We start from the raw sequence: 18,756 nt of genomic DNA on the forward strand, positions 1-18,756 counted from the left end.
ATATCTCTGTGCATCTGTAGCTTGCACTCGCGCGGTGCCAGATTTCGGTCCCTGTCCTGCGGTGGCTTTCCACATTTTCCTCCCGCGCGGAAAACTTTTATTATTACAACGCCCTGCGAAAATGCGTCCACCGATTTCGTGATCTCCTCCCCTTCGCTTCCCTTGGAGCTGCCGCTTCTGCTGCTGCTGCTTCTGTTTTTCCTTTTTTTTTCTTTTTTTTTTTGCTTTTTTAATAAAACACGCAGCAATAAAATTCCAGCTGTGTTTACGTGATTGGAAAACGATTTTCCATAGCGGCGAGCATGAAAAATTGTTCCCCGAAAAAAGAAACCTACAAGAAAATCGTCGAAATTTGTTTTTTAAGTTCTGCACAAAATGGTGTGAAAATTGCAGCGGACAAAAAATATATAAAAACATTTTCATTTTTTCATACATTTTTACTGCTCAGATTAAGGAGATATTGCGGCCTTCGACCAGTTCGACCAGCGGGGAGGAGGCTATATAGTATATATATATAAAAAAAACCAACCCACCTCCCCCCAGTCTTGCATTCTTAATGACCTTGTAAGTTTTATGAGCACGCTGAGAGCGAGCAGTCAATAAATTTTCATTACCTTAATTCATGTTTTATGCACGCAGAAGTTGGAGTAGCAGTCGAAGTTGCTTTGAGCTGCCCTCAATCTGCAGTTTTTCATATATTTTATATATACGAATTTATATACGTTGCTGGTCGGTGGTCAGCTCTCCAAACTCGGAATGCTCGGACTGCTCGGACTGCTCGGACTGCTCCTCACATGGTAAATCCCAAAATTTATGATGCTGTGGTCAATTTGGAGCATATGGCTGCCACTGTTCCTCGTGCATCGGACTCCTTTTCTTCTAGCTTGTTGGCAGCTTTTAGCCATAAATTGGTGTGCTGGGGTCCGGAAAAAAGATGCGGAAAAAGGGTTACAAGTGGCTGCTTTTTGGGGTTGTATTTGAGGCATTTTTATGGAAAAAGTTCTCGTTGATTGGGTTTGCCAATGAGAACAACAGCTGCCAAGCAAATTATGGAAATCAAATCAAATTTGCAGAACTAATAAGATTTTCGTAAGTCAGCTAAACTCAATGTCACGCAATAGTGGAAAATTTAATATGTACCCATATATTATTTATATAAAACGAAACATCTTTAAACTGTATTCAAGTTAATTAGCTCAACAGCGGTGTTTCCATCGCACTCAAGGATGATCACCTGTGTTCTAGGGCACTTAAGTCAAATGCTAAAGTACCCAAAACCCAGGTAGATTCTGTCCAAAACTCTCACATATTATATGTATCATATGTCAGACACCGAACAAAATTTATGATGCCCAAGGACACTGAACGAGGTGGAGGCAGAATGTTGGATGCCGTGCCTGTGTGGATGTCATTTATCATGTTTAATGCTTTTGAGTGATTATGGCAGAAGCTACCTGAATGTGTCCGACTAATATTTTAGCATCGGTCTCAAGCTGTGCCTATAACTCAGGCTATATGAATTATTCACGCTCAGCCGGGAATTTTCCGGGGCCTGTGGAAAGCGAGTGAAAGGATGGAAACGAATGACAGCAGCTCGGAAAAATCCAAATGTGCCGTAAGCTGTCTGACATGTGTAACTATAGTATTCTTAGCATCGCTTTTCATGATTTCGCAAGGAATTTTGGGGCTTATTGAATTATCCGATTTGCGCATCAAATTGCCTGTCTAATGTGAAAATAGATTGAAAGCAAAAAGTTACCAGCTGCAGCTCGCAGTACAAATGCAAATGCAATCAACTGATTTAACTAGGAACTCACCTGACGCAGACAAAAGTTTATGGTCCAACTTTGGCAATGCCTCTCAAATCAATCGATAAATGAAATGTAATCCCCATGCGGATGCAACTGCAGATGCATTCGTGTTTTGTATGAATTTTAATGCACCTCCCCTGCTCCCTCCCCCCTCCCCCCGCCCAAAAAAAAACACATTCTCCGTGCAGCAAATGCATGCCCCAATGCTGAAAACTTTTAGCCATCCATTCAGTGGGTAGAATTTGTGCTACACGCCAAAACTTTTGCTTACATGGATCTAAAAACACGAGAGATATAGGGCAATTTAGCTTTTTCGATGCATGGAAATAGGGAGTTCTTAAATGTAAATTCAGCATCGTCCAAAATGTTTAATGCTAAACAAATTTCTGGTCAATATATGTGAGATTTGGCAAAAGAAAAACTAGTACATTCCAGACTAGCCGGATCGATCTAGCCAAGTCCATGCTTTCGAAGAAATTATCATATTTTGCTGTGTTTTGCAGGACAATGCATATAATTCCTTTTAGAATATAATACTATATAATATATTCTGTCACGAAGCCTTTCCCTATTCCACTGCCTTTAGAGAACCAAGAAAAATATACATATAGGAAAACAGTAGTAGCAGAACGGAAAATACAAATCGAGTCGAGCAAAAATTGTTAGGTAGCAAATGCGGCACGTGACAACTGCAACTGCGAAAGTTTCTGCCGCCCACTGCCGCCACTTCACCCGCATCGCGTATACGACGTGTGGCACAGTGGGAAATCCCTCGTCGCTGAGCCAAGCCATCCGATCTCCTCCGCCTCGAAAGTCACATTTTGGCCTTCTGCTGGCTGTTGTCTATTGAGCAATATGTTTTATTTTTATCGCAAATTGGTTGAGTTGCAGGCCGAAAGGGAATTCTCTGGCTGAAAGCCGGGGTGAAAGTCTTGGTTTTTATGTGCATTTAGTGTGTATTTTGGCACGAGGGTTGAGCCTTTGGTTCAATGACAAAGTAGTCAGGCCTAAAAAGCGTCAAATGCTCGACTTGAGGCAACGTCTTTTATTTAGCCAGAGGCCATTGGCACGCACGGTGTAAAAAGAATTTGTCACTTGGGGGCTGAGAAGTAGGGGTTGTCTTTTACACTTAAAGTGGATTACCAAGGGAGTGTGTTGTATACACGTCTGGGTATCTAGGTAGAATTTGTTGGCTCTCAGATAGTTCCAGCTCGTCGAGTTACTTTGCGTTCCAGCCAAGTGTGAGTTGATATGGAAAATTCGAAGGAAGTCCGTTCAGGGTGTCAGCATTTCACCTCTGCTTTTGGGTCTCATGTCTATGACTTCGCTTTGAATTAAATATTTAATAATGCTAGAAATAAATTCTGTTTGTAGAGGGCACTAACATATTTTAAAACCATATTTCTGTTTTAGTTGTTATTAACCTCTTATAACTCGATAAGTGTGCAACATTGACCAGCTAAACGGTTTCCCAAACACAATAAGCTGCTATGTTGACTATCATGTATATTCTCGAATACGCATTACCTCGGTCTGGTTTTTATTATGCTCATCAACAATTGTGCTCGAGGCATGCCCATCTAAACTGACTAGCACGCACACTGTTTTATTCGCCAATATAGACGGAGATAAGGCCTCAATACCCTCGATTCAAACTGCCAGGCATTTGGCTACCCACTTTCAATATGCTCAGTCCTCGAATATTGGATCGTTGTGGGGGGACGAGATGTCAGTGCTAGTTATAGCCAAGAATCGCAGTCGCAATCGCAGTTGTCGTATTCTCAGCCTGTTTATATATATTGTACACATGAAAATACATACATATATGGGGAATTTTTCCAATTTTGCTGATGGCATTTAGGCGACACGGAGGAAAGGGATCCTCGGCCTCGGCGGAGCATTGTAAGGAGCAGCCATCTTCTGGGCTGTCTCCTTGTTTTTTACAACCAGCCCGGGGTTCCATGATGTGATAGGCATCAGACAGTGGGCAAGGGAAGTCGGCTGAGCGGGTAAAAATTGATGGCACATTAAATTGGGCCACCAGAACATGACAACGTGGGAGTCTATCAATGCAACATGGCAACAGACACATGGCCATGTCGATGGCTCAATATGGAATGGGCTTTTTATTGTCCCTCAAGCAGCCGAAAGGGGGCGAGTGTCAAGTAGTTACTTTTTTACCCTGGCCAGGGAGAAGCTCAATTTTCTGGCTCATAAATATTGCTTTAAACTCAAGCTTTGATTCACTTTTTGGACCTTCATCAAAATTTGTTTACAATTTTTTTGCAGCCACTCCTTTTTGCTCATTGCCGAATATCCTGCACAATTTTATGGAGCCAGCCATAGAGTTTTTATGCTCCCGTTTATTGATTTATAATGTTTGCAAAATATAAAAATACTTTGCATATTTTTTCGCTCTCAGATATTTGCACTCGTTTCGTTTCCCTTTGAGTTGGAATTGGATTGGTTTGATTGATGGGCTGCGTATTAACATATGTATTTCGTTATTTTATTTGTCATGTGTGCTTCTTTTTGCAGCTTCGTTTATTATTAAATATTGTTTATTCACGTTATTTGCAAATGGCTCCTCCTGACATTGTTTTTATTTCGACAAGTCAATTGGGCCAATAGGGAATATTTATGTATGCAATTAAATGCAATTCATTTTCAATGACTGAATTATGGTTGGTTAATAGTTGAGCTCACCTACTTACTGCGGTGGAAAATATCAATCGTGATATGGCAATCAATTCAGATTACAGGTTGTTTTGGATAATCACAGTACGTTACATTTTGGCCGTGCAAAAGGACATGAATATAACATTATTATATGGAAGGAAAGCTGTTTTTAAATAGTTGATAAATAGTTGATAAACTCTTATTATTTAAGTTACTTATAAAATGCTTTGAGACTTTGGCTATTCAGTTTAATGTGTTGTAAAGTGTATTCATTACAAGTTTCGGAGCTATTATCGTCTCACAAATCCACTTTCTTATCTGTTTTCCTTTCGCATCTGCCTGTTTCTGCAAAGTTTTTCGTGGCCAATTAATGCCCACTTTTGGACAAATTCGCCAATAGATTTGTAGCAATTTCCTTACTTACTCACTCCAGCAAGGAACTAATTTGGTTGAGGGAAAATTGCATTGTTTACTTCGAATGTGGCTTTTGCGATGGGCGGAAAGACTGGGAATACATTTCCCCAGCCAGCTTAACATTTCCTTAGAATTTTGTTGTATTTTTTCCTACATTTTGGTTTTGTTTCTCGTTGACTGTTTGCTGTTGGCGAGAACTGAAAATCCCCAAACAAGCCAAAATCATTAGCAACAAAATTGCAGTCCCCTCGTCTCCGTCTCCATCTCCATCCCTCCTGACTTAACATTTTAATTTAATTTCGCACAACAAAAAATCGTACAATTTTTTCATCTGAGTCTCTGTTGACATTTGTTCGTTGTTTTTCCTCCAGAGATTGGTGGGCGGTTTTCGGTGTGTTCTCGTTTGCATATTCCTTTGTTTTCCACTCCACTCGCTGGCATTTCTCCGGCTTTTTTGGATTGCATGTCTCGTCCTGTGGCAAATCCTTTTTTGCCCGTTGTCACAATCAGGAAAAGGTACAACAAATACAATGGGTGGAGAAGAAAGGAAAAAGGTGGGAAAATCGGCGACGTGGGGAAAATTCCTTTTCCCGCGCTGCTCTTAATGCGCATTTGACATGCAAATTTATTTAATTTTCTGCTCCAAATGTTATGGCTACCTATCCTGTACATACGTATATATGTATATAACTGTATATATATATTTATATCACCCGTGGTTGACGCCGCAATCTCCTTGTTGCGCTTTTAATTACGCTACAAATTCCTAGATAGCCAAGCCACGCCCCCGCCTCCCACAGCCGCCCCTTTTCTGGTTTTTTCGAGTTAAAGCTCACGCAAGGAAAAGTTTAAACAGAAATCAATAATAATTTTTTGAGAACACAAACTGATCGCACTTATGCTGGGATTGTAAATAAATAAAATTGTTGGTTTTATTGTTTAGTAGATAAAGAAGAAGTTTAAGAAGATATTATGCTAAATTTGAGTTAACTTGAAAGTCCAGTAATTTTTTCAGGTGTAGCCGGAAAATGCCGGAACATCGAAGCCCCCCTGCCTCATTTGCCCCGCACTCCTCCCCTCGCACGGCATTTCACCCCTCGATTATGTTTAGGTATTTCGCCGCACACACATAAGGAAACTTTCCGGCGGAAGCGGAAGTGTGTTTATGCTTGTGTGCGTGTGCGTGTGCGAGTGTCTGCGGCTGCTTTGCATCGCCTCCTTAACTCACCTCAATACCATTTTTTGCACCCTTAACCCGCTGCAGCCGCACAGCGAAAGTTGCCAGACGCCAAAGCCAGACTGGAAAAGCGAAACGAACCCAAACAACGTCTCTTATTGCAGGGCTACCCCAGGAATATTTGAGCTTGTTATGATTATGCCCTAACCAGTGCTGGGACCTCCAGAGTCCTTCGGGAATTCGCAAAGGACTTGTCCTGCCTAGCCGACAAAAAAGGTAAACTTCTTGAGCATAGGAATTTGTTCCTTGATTTGGGGGTGACTCTGGTATGCCTTGAATTTATGGTTATTGTTTTATAATTAATGGACGCAGCAGGGCATTCGTACATATACGAAAATATTTTGATTTATTCATTTCGATGCGGTCTTAGGTTTTCTTTTTGCCAATTTTGGCAGATTGAAGAGGTGGCTTTTACGGTCAAAAGAAAAGTCTTCTTTTCTATCGACCTAACAGACTTATCGACCTAATTGCATGTTAATTGATTTACGCAAATGTAAAAGTTAGAATTTTCTTCCATCCTTTATGAAACTACCAATTGTCTGGGAATAAAATGAAATAAATGGGCTTTTCATCAGTTTTAATAAAGAGTATTTATTTGTCAGACATTTGACTTAACCTCAACTGTTTTCGCTCTTCATGAGGCTGACTGCTTCCGCTTAGGAGCAGCCTGTGCCTGGAATTTTCGGGGTGTGCCCCATCGCATTTCCCGAGTCGCTGTTTTGATGTTTTCCTGGGCCACGTGGCGTATGCGCAACGCAACCCTTGGCCAAAGTCTGACCCCTTTGTTTGACTCTTTCCACACGTTTCGGCCATCAGGTGGCGTTAATTTCGCAGTCAGCACACGTCCTGACCCTTTGGCAAAAGTTCCTGCCTTTTTTGCCTGCCTCTGTTGCTAGTTTGTGTTTTGGTCTGCCATTTTTCCAGACGATATGTTGCCGCCGCCATATTTAATTTGTTGCAACTTGCTGGTGGCTCAAGTGGGGGTTACACTTTCGCATGAAGGGCTGGCCGCCTGGCTTCCGTTTTACAATGTTACCTTTTATTTTTTGATAATTTTTTGGATTTTTTTGGTGCCATCAGATGTGGCTTTGCCCCTTTTTCGAGGTGGCAAATGCATCACAACAACGAAATCTCTTTCGGCCATAAATTAGGCGTGTGGCAAATTCTCAACAGAGGGCCATAAAAAATCTGAAGGGAGAACTGAGGGCAGTTTCTGTTTACGAGGCAAATGAATTTAATCTAATTGAAGTGGCTCAGCTCAGGTTCGGGTTAGGCATTTGGGTTTTTTGGGTCCGGTTAGAGAATCAACGTGGGTCAGTTGTGTTAATTGGTCAAGGGAACGCTAATCAAATTTGCTCAGAGTGTATCTAAATTGGGAAAGTATTTCACAGTCCCTGAGGAGTGCTAGCACTTTGTTAGATATGGAAATAGAGTTGAAACAATATTCGTAGATTATTTGTCAGTTTGAGTATTTTTACAGATTTGTCTAATTTGTTAAAGTTATGCTATCAGTTTCTGAAACAAAACCATATAAGCTAGGTATTGGGAAGACCGCGTACTTGCATACCATTCCAAACCTTTTGAAGCACTGAAGCCATTGTTAGTCCAACCAGACCGAACCTGAGAACCCAACCAGCCAAAAAGTCTGTAACGCCCAATTAACCAGCTTGTCGACAACTTTGCACAGCTTCCAACTCCGCCTGAACTCCACTCCATTTTGCCTGTCATATGGTGCCGCTGTTCCCATGAATTCGCCACCCTCTCCAAATCATCGAGGATGGGCTTGCATTGCATGTAAATCAAATGCAGTTCAAAGTTGAAAATGCGCCGACGAACCAACAAGCGAAAAATCTTTGACTCCCACAGCAAAAGTTGATCAAATCTTGGCCGCAACTAGCCCGTTCGCCTCTCTCCACGTTTCCCCCCATGAAAAGCCGGCAAAAGTCGTAAGCCAAATCGCATAAATAACGCCCTCGGCCAGAACCAAGCCCCTCTTTCCACGATTTTCCACACCGCCCCTGTTGGTCGGTTCTTCGTTGGCGGAGAGGAGCACGCGTAGGTGGCAACAGCACACACATTTCCGCAGCTCTTCACTGTACACTGAAATAAATAGTAATGTTAATTACTTATTCCAAAGGCGTGGTGGAGATTAGTAAAAAATAAACCATTTTAGAGAAACTTTCTGTTTTAAATATTACATTTCAAGCACTGGACTAGAATTTTCATAACTGAAAATGCCACAAAAGTGTTCGAATGACACAGGCTTTTATAATGGTTTTGCAGGCTTACATTCATTTATCACCATTTATTTAGATTAAGACGAACGAAATCCTGGGACAATATATACAAATGTATCTCCGAAAAGCGCATTTGTGTCAAGGCTCGAATTCAAATTATTCTGGTGTACTATTCCCTAGTTTCAGTTTCAGTACCTAGAATCTGTTGAGTGCATCAATCGCTCCGCCTGCACCGGGGCACATTTATCACGCATACGCAGCGTATGCTGGTTTGCCAGATTTTCCCCCTGGGGGGAAAACGGGAAAATGGGCGATATTGCATTGCCTGCGCCCAGCGAATTGCAAATTTCCGCCGCCCAAAAGCCAAGCCAACGAGGCAGTCAAGGGGCAGCCTTAACCAAATAGAACCACAGCCACAACTCCGGTATTCGTGACCTTTGGCCCCGCGGGGGAAGTGGGCGTCGGTCGGTGGGCGGGGTGTGCAATTAATTATGCGCGTGGTCGGAGAGGTCATAAAGTTGGTGGAGCTCTGAAATCTACTTCTGAGGCTTGGAGGTGGGCAACTGCCCATAAGAATGGCGCTATAATTCATGCCAGGCAAATCAAATGTGGCAGGAAGTGTTTATTGGTAGTTTGGGGTGGCATTTAAAGCGAGTTTCTAGGTGTAAAAATTAATTCAATGTTTTCTAGGAGATTTAAGTTCATCTATTTTCTAGAAGATTTAATTTCGTGTATTTTCTTGGAGATTTTATTTCATGTATTTTCCAGGAGTTTTTATTTCATGTATTTTCTAGGAGTTTTAATTTCATGTATTTTCTTGGAATATATCTTTATCTTTATATCTTTATATAATCCGATATGACGCTGTGTGAGTATTTTCCTTTAAAGCCATTTCCACAACAACTGCTTGGCTTTTCAATTTTGATAAAAATATAATATGCTTTATGATGCTCTGATGGACCTGCAGAGTCTCCAGAAATCCAGCCATGTCATTCAACAGTTGGTGGGCGAACTTAATGAGATTCCGTTTCTCATTTTGATTGATTGCCCCAAACGATGCTTGACCAACGTCCAGTTGGAAAAGCCTCGCTCTTATTTACCCCGCCCTTTTCCCTTTTTCCACGAATGTGTATGCTCGCAATTTTTCAAAAAATTTAATTGAGCTTTCCGCCGTCGGCTGTTTTTAAGTAAATAAATGTTTTATTTATGAGAACAGACGGGATGGCCATTGGAAAAAAAGAGGACAAAATGGGGGAGTTGCTGAATTTCGCTGCAGGCGCTTGTGATTGCCCAACAAATGGCAACAAATGATCTGTGAAAATGCCAGGCCAAAAACCAAACCAAATACTGTAAACTTTTAATCAAGAGATACCCTTGAGGGGCTTTCCGAGAGCTCTTACATCTAATTAGAGGGTAGTGAGCTCACAAGGGCATGCAGAGGTAGGTGGTTGGGGTTGTTGGGGTTCAGTGATGGGCATTGTACTACTTTCTTTAGCTAGTATGGTACAAACTGAACTTGCAAAACAAGAGGTCAGAGTGAAGGACTAATATTTCAAACTAAACTTCAGCAAGGATATATAATTTTCTATCGAAAGGACACTTGTTCGAATAAGTATTGCATACTTATGGGCGCCGCTAAAGTATCTGCTGAGTACTTTTTAGTAGGTAGCATTGCTAATGGGAAAATGTACCTAGATACTTTCCAGCACAATTTGGGGGCTCTATGCCGGAGTTGACATTCACTTGGGCTTCTGTGTGCCTGTGTGGTTTCTTGGCCAAGTTTTTGACTGCCACGTGACCTTTGCGGGGTTTCCACTAATGTGACTCGAGACGCCCACTCAACTCGAAGGGGCTGTGGTTCTCAGCGGGTCAAACGAAAAGTAAATACTTGTATTTTTCTATGTAAGTAACTGGAAACCCTTTTTATGGCTTAGGGCCAAGTCCCTTTTGCATTAGCCCACATGTGCGTCCGTGGGGTTGTTGTTTATTTTTTGGCTTTCCATGCGAAACATGACTGAACTGGTGCGGATTGATTTGTTTATCCCTCGTATTTTGTTGGCTACAAATGAGTTGGGTTACCCTTTTTCTCTTTGCCTCCAAAGTCACCATAATCACAGGCTTGAGAGGTTACATAGGAAGGGCTAACAAGGGCCACTCTAATCAGCCTAAGTGGGGAGGAAAATCAGCGAGGAATATCAGCGACGCTTTCGTAATGCCAAATTAGCCACAATACAATGTTAAAAATCTGCACTCAGAAAAATATGTTTTCTCATGATCCCATTAATATTTCAAAATGTTTTTAAACACTTTCGTTATAATTGTTTTGAATTCAATGAGTTTGAATATAAAACATACGATTTATTTGATAATTTTTGTTGGAACGCGTTTTGCACTAAGAAGTTTTTAGTGAAGGCTAATTAGTCTTACTTTCCAGTTTTAATTTCCATAAACAGCATGCTTTCTAAAACCTTTATTAACTGCCATCAAAAGCAATTATTCCCTAAACAGCGCAAATTAAAATAGACAAGAAAGAAGTGGCTAATTCAATTTTCCTTTCGCTTATCTAATGAAGTTCATCTGCATTCGGGGTGTTATTTTTACCCTTTATTCCATTTTAATTACATTAAATTACATATTCCAAAAACAGACACGGCAGAATGACAACAACAAGAGAATCACTTTCCAACAAAGGAGTGGGAGCGGAAGAGCAGCACAGACAGACGAGAAAGAGAGGCACAGAGCAAAACGTCAAAGTTCGTTCACTTGTAAACATAAAATGAGCGGCAACTGCAAAACAGCAGCACGACCAACAACAAGCGGCAAACGGAAACCGACTGAACAACAACAACAGACCCAGAAGCCAAGACATACATGCACTGCAAAAAACAATATCAATATGTGCTATATCAATATTAATATCAATATGATATGTAAGCAAACGTACTGAAAATCTACTCATAACATTGATTGGAACTTGCACCTTATATAAAAGATATAAGAAGTATTATTTACCATATCTTAATTTGTATGTGATATGCTTTCAGTGTATCTAGTGATAGTAAGGGGGAGACCGAGAAAAAGAGCCTTTTTATGCGGCGCAACTTTGGCGCTTTTTATTAAACAAGCCGACGAAGTGTAGAAGCGAAGAGGGGGTGGCGGTGGCGATGAAGGAGCCAAGAAGAGAGCGGATAAAAAGAGCAAAGCATAAAATGAACTTTGCCGGCTAAACCGGTAACACTTGTTTAACGCACAAGAGAGTGCGGGAGAGAGAGCGGCAGAGACAGAGAACGCCAGATCGGAGAAAAGGGTTCCACAGGTGACAAAGACTGGAAGACTGCTCAAATGTCATCATTATTGTCAATATAACAAGTTTATTGACTGGCTGCAGATGCCTAGCCCCCCACAGTCCCCTTGGCGACCCACCGCGGGGTCATTAGAGAAATTCCCGCGATAAGTTCTGTTCACTCATGCTAAGGCGCAGATTAAGCGCAAGTTAATGACTTAATCAACAGCCGGGCAAAAAGCGAGCAAATAAACAAACGACTGCAAAAACTAAAGATAAAGATAAATGGTAAATGCAAGTGCGCAGAGAAATGGTAGACGATAAAAATTGTCGCAGGAATCGAGGAAATTAACGCGTGCAAATATGTATTTTCGCGGAGAAAGAAAGCCGGGAAGAGTAATCATCGTACACATGTCTATTCAAGTTCCAGTGGAGGGCTAATGTCTTCTAACGGCACTTGCAGCAGCTGAAGATAACCGCAGCACAATGGGAAGTGTAACGGGCAACGACGGATTGATATAAAAAGATAAGACAGCGCGATGACCCAAGCATTGTGACATTTTGGAAACTCGAAAATATTTTGCTGATATGAAATGTAGCTCTATTACCATTCGTAACTCATTTTAGCAAGTATTTTAATGGCAAAATGTTACTTTTCCATTTATTTCGGTTTGCTCTCAATGCAATACTTAGATGCATTTGCTTCTAAATAAATAAAAAAATAAATTTAAATTAGGACCTAAAAGTACAAAATGAATGCCGGATAGGCTCGAACATTTTCCATTGCATGGGACCAACACCTAAAGCGAACATGGCTTCCGCCCTTTATTTTCTATTAGCCCTGTCGATAGCACAATTATCTTATATTCTAATTAATTAAATGGTCCCTATTTAGCTGTTTGTTGATGTTTTCTTTTTCCTGTCGGCTAATCAACAGGAGGCCAAGAAGTTGAGAGCAGACGGAGTGCGAGCGGGACAGCATCCAAACAAATGGCATAACAGCCCTGTCTTTCACTTCGCTCTGTCCGACTCTCACCGACGACGCCTCTCACGGAGAGTGTCAAATTCAAGGTCGCCCCCAGTGCTATATAACACAACGCATAGCTGAATAAACGCTCTCCTCTCCAAACGAGCAATGAGCGAAAGAGCGCATATTCAGCGGGAGAGCGGCTTGAAGAAGAGTCCCATGCATTCAGTTCCTCAGTTTGTCAGCGTATGCCCTGCCATGCGGACGTGCTCGCGGATTAATTTCGATTCGAACCCCGGCTCCGTTTTCGTCTTTTAACGTAAGTCCCGTTCGAGTGAAGTGGAATTCGACTCCGGTTGTTCGGTTATTTTTTGCGCGTTTTTCGAAGAAGTGAAGGAAGTAACGAAATTCAAAAAGCGGGGGAGGCATAAATGATACACAGGTATTACGGTATTTATGCGCAAACAGAGTGATAAAAATGTGGCTGCTAGAAAAGTGAAGCCCGGTACTTTTCCAGATAAAAGCCAACGCCAATAAGTCCTAAAGAGCCCCAAAAGTTTAATTTTGACACAATAATATTTTGGCAACAACAAATAGAAAAGTCGCGCATTCAAACGGTTAAACAAATTGAAAGCCTGCAAAGAAGCCAAATTAATTTTTTCTAAACAAAATACAAGGCAAAAGCAAACGCAAACGCAAATAAGAGAATAGAGAAAAATATTTATTATTTGCTCAAAAGCCGAAACTAAATATTTGCCGACGGCAAATGTTTAAAAGGTGTTAAGTGTTTCGTGGGAGTGAAGTTTTTAAACAGGGAAAATAAATCAAATAAATATTCAATGGTCTACCAGTGAGTGCTCAAAGTTGAGCAACATGTGTGTGTTTTAAAAGCGTTTCAAGAAATCGAGTGAGAAAAACCCCAAAAGTTTGTTGCCAGCAATATCGAAAAATTCCAAAATGTGGCGTCAGATCCTGTTTATTCTACCCACCCTAATACAGGGTGTCCAGCGGTACGATCAGAGTCCCCTCGATGCAAGTCCATACTATCGCAGCGGCGGGGGATTGATGTCCAGTTCTGGCAGCGAACTGGATGGACTGCCCCATCACAATCGCTGCGAACCCATCACCATATCGATATGCAAGAACATACCCTATAACATGACCATTATGCCCAATCTTATTGGCCACACCAAGCAGGAGGAAGCGGGCCTGGAGGTCCATCAGTTCGCTCCGCTCGTGAAGATCGGCTGCAGCGATGACCTCCAGTTGTTCCTCTGCTCCCTCTACGTTCCGGTCTGCACGATTTTGGAGCGACCCATTCCGCCCTGTCGATCTTTGTGCGAATCGGCGCGGGTTTGTGAAAAGCTGATGAAAACCTACAACTTCAACTGGCCGGAAAATCTGGAGTGCTCCAAGTTTCCCATCCACGGCGGCGAGGACTTGTGCGTGGCGGAGAATACCACATCGTCGGCCTCCACGGCGGCCACGCCCACCAGGAGTGTGGCCAAGGTCACCACCCGCAAACACCAGACGGGCGTGGAAAGTCCGCACCGAAACATCGGATTCGTCTGCCCCGTGCAACTGAAAACGCCGCTGGGCATGGGCTACGAACTTAAAGTTGGCGGAAAGGTAAGTCCCTCAGTTAAAATAAATCTATTTAAGTGCACCGAAAATAGGGCGTCATCAAAAAATAGGAGGTCATAAGGTGGAAATTGCATATGGTACTTTAGTTATTTACTTTTTTTTCTGTGGAATGCTGTAGTTGGGTTTACCGTTTTTAGTTATATACATTTCTTCAGCTTTTCCATTTAATAATATGATTTAAAATCATTATAAAAGTTAAAATGACGTTAAATTATCACCCGTCGGCTTTTTAAAATTAATCAGCCAGAACTTTTGACCATGTCCCAACTTAAAACGAATTTGCATTGCACTATTTTTTTTATCGGTTTCTGTACTAAATGAATGCTTTAAATCACACAACCCCTTTAGCTAGTATTTCGTTTATTCCTAGTCGTTAATATGCCACATTTTCGTTGGCCCCATGTAGGTCAATGATTTTTTATGTCTTCATTTGAACTCCAGACTCAATTTGTAGAGCAGCGTAGAAGTGGGGAAGAAATGCATATCCTGTTGCGCCGAGAAAACAATTTCCAACCACCAGGGAAAACAGCAGGAGGTCCTTAGCAGGGCAGGAATAACAAAAAGAAGGAGAGCAGACCGACCAGCCCGCATTCTACCTGCCCGCAGCTCACAAAAGATGGTTAACAGCGGCAGGTAGATCGTTTTTTTGGCTTCGGCCGAGGAAAGGTAAACCAGTTCTTTTTGGAGCTGTGTAATTTGTAATGCCTGCTTAAGAGTATTCCCGAAAAGAAGTAAAAAAATGTAACATGAACCAAAGAATGTTTAATAACTTGAACTGAGGGTCAGCCTGTTGCATTTTCACGTTCCTTAATTAATTTTCCACCCGTTTCCTTTGGCAGCTTTTTTCGGGTTCTTAAGCCGCTCAGCAGACTGATTTTCCACGATTTATTTTCTGTTTGTTTTGGATGAGTGATGATCATCATCTATGGGTTTCCAATGTGTTTTTCTTATGCTATTTTTAGCCGTCACTCTGTTGTTGCCGGCTGCCATAAGTAAAGCGCATTAAATACTTCGAGGCAGGATAATTCACACTTGCCTCGGTGTCTGGATATCTGCCGGATACATGTGTATCTGTTAGCTACTTTAGCATTGCGGTTCCTCGGTGTTTTTTCTCCATTCCTCTCACTCGCTTTTTCTTGATTGGTCTCGTTTTTCCTTGGCTGTGTGTCATCAGTTCCTCTTGGCCTTGCTGCCTTCTTTCCATCCCCATATCATCATGGCTGTCAGCATCTTTGGTATAGCCGTAGTCCCCAGACCCCGTGCTTAAATGCCTTTTGAGAGCTGCGTGCGAAATTTAGCAGCTTGTTTGCCTGGATTGCATTTGGCCCACATCACGATTGTCTGTAAGAGTATCTGCAAATGAATCCGTATCTGTATCTCTGTGTGTTTTGGCCCTGTTTGCCGTGCCTTTTGAGCTAGATACGTCTCTTTGTCTGCTAATGATAATGGCGCCGTGTTGAAGCGTGAATTAATGCTTATTGGATAGATAATGATCCGACTATATAAACATATAATTGCCATGTTAGAAACTAGGGCCATTTAAACTCGCTTTATAAGGGCTCTAATGATAATGGCTGAAAGTTATCAACTATATCATTAAAAGACTAAGAGGTATATTTGTATTCATAAATATTGGGTTGATTATTTATCAGATTATTGATATGAGTAAGTCCAGTAAAATCAGTTTGCTGACTTTCCTAATAATAATTGTTGTATTGCAGTACTACTAAATAAAATAAATAATTTTCCGATTAGCTATTTCATTTCGAATGTCTAAAATAACATTATGGCCCGACACCTTTGGACGATTTAACCAACGGCAACTCCTAACATTTCCCTTTAAGTCAGCAGAGTATATTAAATATTAATTTCAGTCATCAAGTATAATTTTTCAATTTTCCTCTTTGAAATTTCCCGATTGGCTTGTCAGTCAGACCTTTTTGACTAAATTAACCAGTCACTCTCGTTGAATTCGTGCAAACAAAAATCTGGCATACAAAATATGTAATTTCGCAAATCAATTACCCAAACCAAAGGGCAAAACACGGCCGGATGAATTAGAGTGAGAAATGCCGAATGGAATTAGTTGAAAATTCCCTCAGTCTGGGCTGAAATAATCATAGGCGAAAACCCGTAGGGCATGACACAACTCAACCCTTTTTGCCGCTTTTCACAGCCCTTTTTCTTGGCCTTTTCTTGCCCCGAATCCATTATGCAAAGGCTTCGGTGCGTGGAAGGAAAATCTGTTTTCCTTCTGAAAGGAAACTGAGTGGAAAGCCAGCAGTCATAAGAGGGCACAATCAATTACGGATTCGTCCACAATTAAAAGTCCTGGTCGGGGGCGAGTCTCCTCTCCGGATGAATCAATTTAGGGCCTACAAATAATCCCCAAATCGGACTGATTCTCTTTCACTTCGCCCCTCTAAATGTGTCGAAAGCGTTCTAAATGAGGCTTTTAATGGATTTACGATTTCCTAAACAACCAAACTGAAATCCTTCCCGCCTTTCCGCAAACTAAACTGTTGTCCTTTCGCGCTCTTTGATTAATTTATTTTCGGCTGCCATGGTTTAGATGGTGTTCGCAATCGGGACTCGGGCATTCTGGCTTAGAGTGGGAGGTGGGCGGTGGGCGGTATGTGGCGAGCGTCTGGTTACCCAGTTGTCTACACATGTAGCCATCAATCGGACATTGCCCCACGGTAATCTGTTTGCTCTGAAAAGGTTTTGACGTCATCTAATGGTATACGTTTCGGTGGAATTCGAGTCGGAAAAGGGATAATGATGCCCGGAAGAAAATGGGAAGCTCAGTATAGCTCAGGATATTGAACACATGAGCACAAATACCAGCCAGTTTCTGTTGGGAAAATATAGACACTCAAACAGCTGAGCTGAATAGTAAATTCAAAAGAATTGGCGGAATGAATCAAAATCTAATGGATCATTGAAGTCCTTATCTCCATAGTAACATATTACTTTAGAAAAATTGATATAATACGAAACGGTAGAATGCGATTTTAGAAACAACAGCAGTTTGTAAAAACAATTTGTTTTCCAATTGATTACTTTTTTATTGGTCAGCTTATTTGCTTGCAGTCGTACGTCAGTTTTACATTAAAGAACTTTTTTTCAGAACTTGTATAAAAAGCGAACCATTTTCTTTATAAGAAGAGGATTAACGAAATACATCAATAATCCCTAAACTACTCCACTTGTTTTTATTGTCCGGACCACTTTCGTACTCTGGCAGTTATCGACATCATTACCAGCAGCTCATCAGCAACAATTCACAGTTAAGCCGCGGGATAATCTCTCATTGGGTTTTCCACGCAACCTTCTTGTATTTCCTTCTGCTATCTGTGCAATTTATCCCTTAATTTGGCCTTAATATATGTACCAAACTATGGAAGAGGCTTTTGTTGTTTTTGCCATGTCGATTTTTCTCCATTAAAACTATAATCCACTTTATATTTCACGCTTGAGCTGTTCAATTTATAACCAATAAATGTTAAGCCGATGACGATTATTTATTTATTTTTACACGTATCTCATTTTACCCCAACGATGCGTGGAGGAATTGCAACAAAAGCGTTTTCAACTCAATTAATTTGACGGGGGAGAGGAAAATCTACTTCCGGCTACTTAAACACAGATAAACAATGATACGGAAAGTGGGTGGCAGGAAGCTAGCGTGTCCCCTGTAAATCCATAAAAATGACCAGGGAATCGGCAAGCAATTTATACCCACACGCTCTTCTGTCCGCCACATCTTTTGTTAGCTGGCCTGGTCCAAAGCGATAAGGACAACAAAATCGTTTTGTCTAACGCAAGCCAATGTCCTGCAGGACATTGTAACTGTATGCGATGACAAGGCGAATTCCAGTTAGCCCAGTGACAACCCAGGACGAAAGTAAAAGCTCAAAAATAAAATATTTACCAAGAAACTACAAATATTTTCATTCATTCGTACACTTGAGACTGCAGTCCCACACAGAAATCGCTTTGGAGCTGAAGTTACAAATCGTAGATTGACAACAGTCCCCGTGCTCCAATTTTATGACACAACTTTTGGGCCGCCCACAGAAGTGGATTTTGTTTTGACATATATTTTCATGCTCCATCCATTGAGTTTGAGTTGGAACTGCTAACGATATGCTAATGCTTGGCTTTGACTTTCGGCTGACAGCGGACCAGTAAAAATGTTTAAATATTTAATTACTGCTAGCCGTTTAATGACAGTCCATTTGGCGGGCAGCACAAGCCATTTACCATTTGCTTTAATAACTCTGGCTAGCCGCACCCCAAAAATGCAATTCACAATTCAGTTGTCACCTTTCACGGCTCCCCGAAATATAATTTTTTGTTTTTATTTTTATTTTCATTTTTATTCTGCGTTTACTAAAACTAAACGTGGAGCAGTTGCCATTTTTTATGTTTTTCTGTTGCAATTTAAATGCAACACAAAAAGTAGCTTGGATATCTATCAC

At 41.3% G+C, this 18,756-nt stretch overlaps 1 protein-coding gene across 1 annotated transcript in view; it reads left to right on the plus strand.

Moving 5' to 3' along the window:
- The first annotated feature begins 12,792 nt into the window (after positions 1–12,792).
- The window catches only part of LOC6545871 (frizzled), an 89,372-nt gene continuing 83,408 nt past the window's right edge, over positions 12,793–18,756 (plus strand). Inside the window, exon 1 of the mRNA XM_001972686.3 lies at positions 12,793–14,257. Within this exon, the coding sequence (XP_001972722.3) occupies positions 13,586–14,257 (672 nt within the window). The 5' untranslated portion in view covers positions 12,793–13,585. The remainder of the gene's footprint in view (positions 14,258–18,756) is intronic.

This window comes from Drosophila erecta, unplaced genomic scaffold, assembly GCF_003286155.1.
Source record: "Drosophila erecta strain 14021-0224.00,06,07 unplaced genomic scaffold, DereRS2 tig00000021-arrow-pilon, whole genome shotgun sequence".
Classification (NCBI taxonomy): domain Eukaryota; kingdom Metazoa; phylum Arthropoda; class Insecta; order Diptera; family Drosophilidae; genus Drosophila; species Drosophila erecta.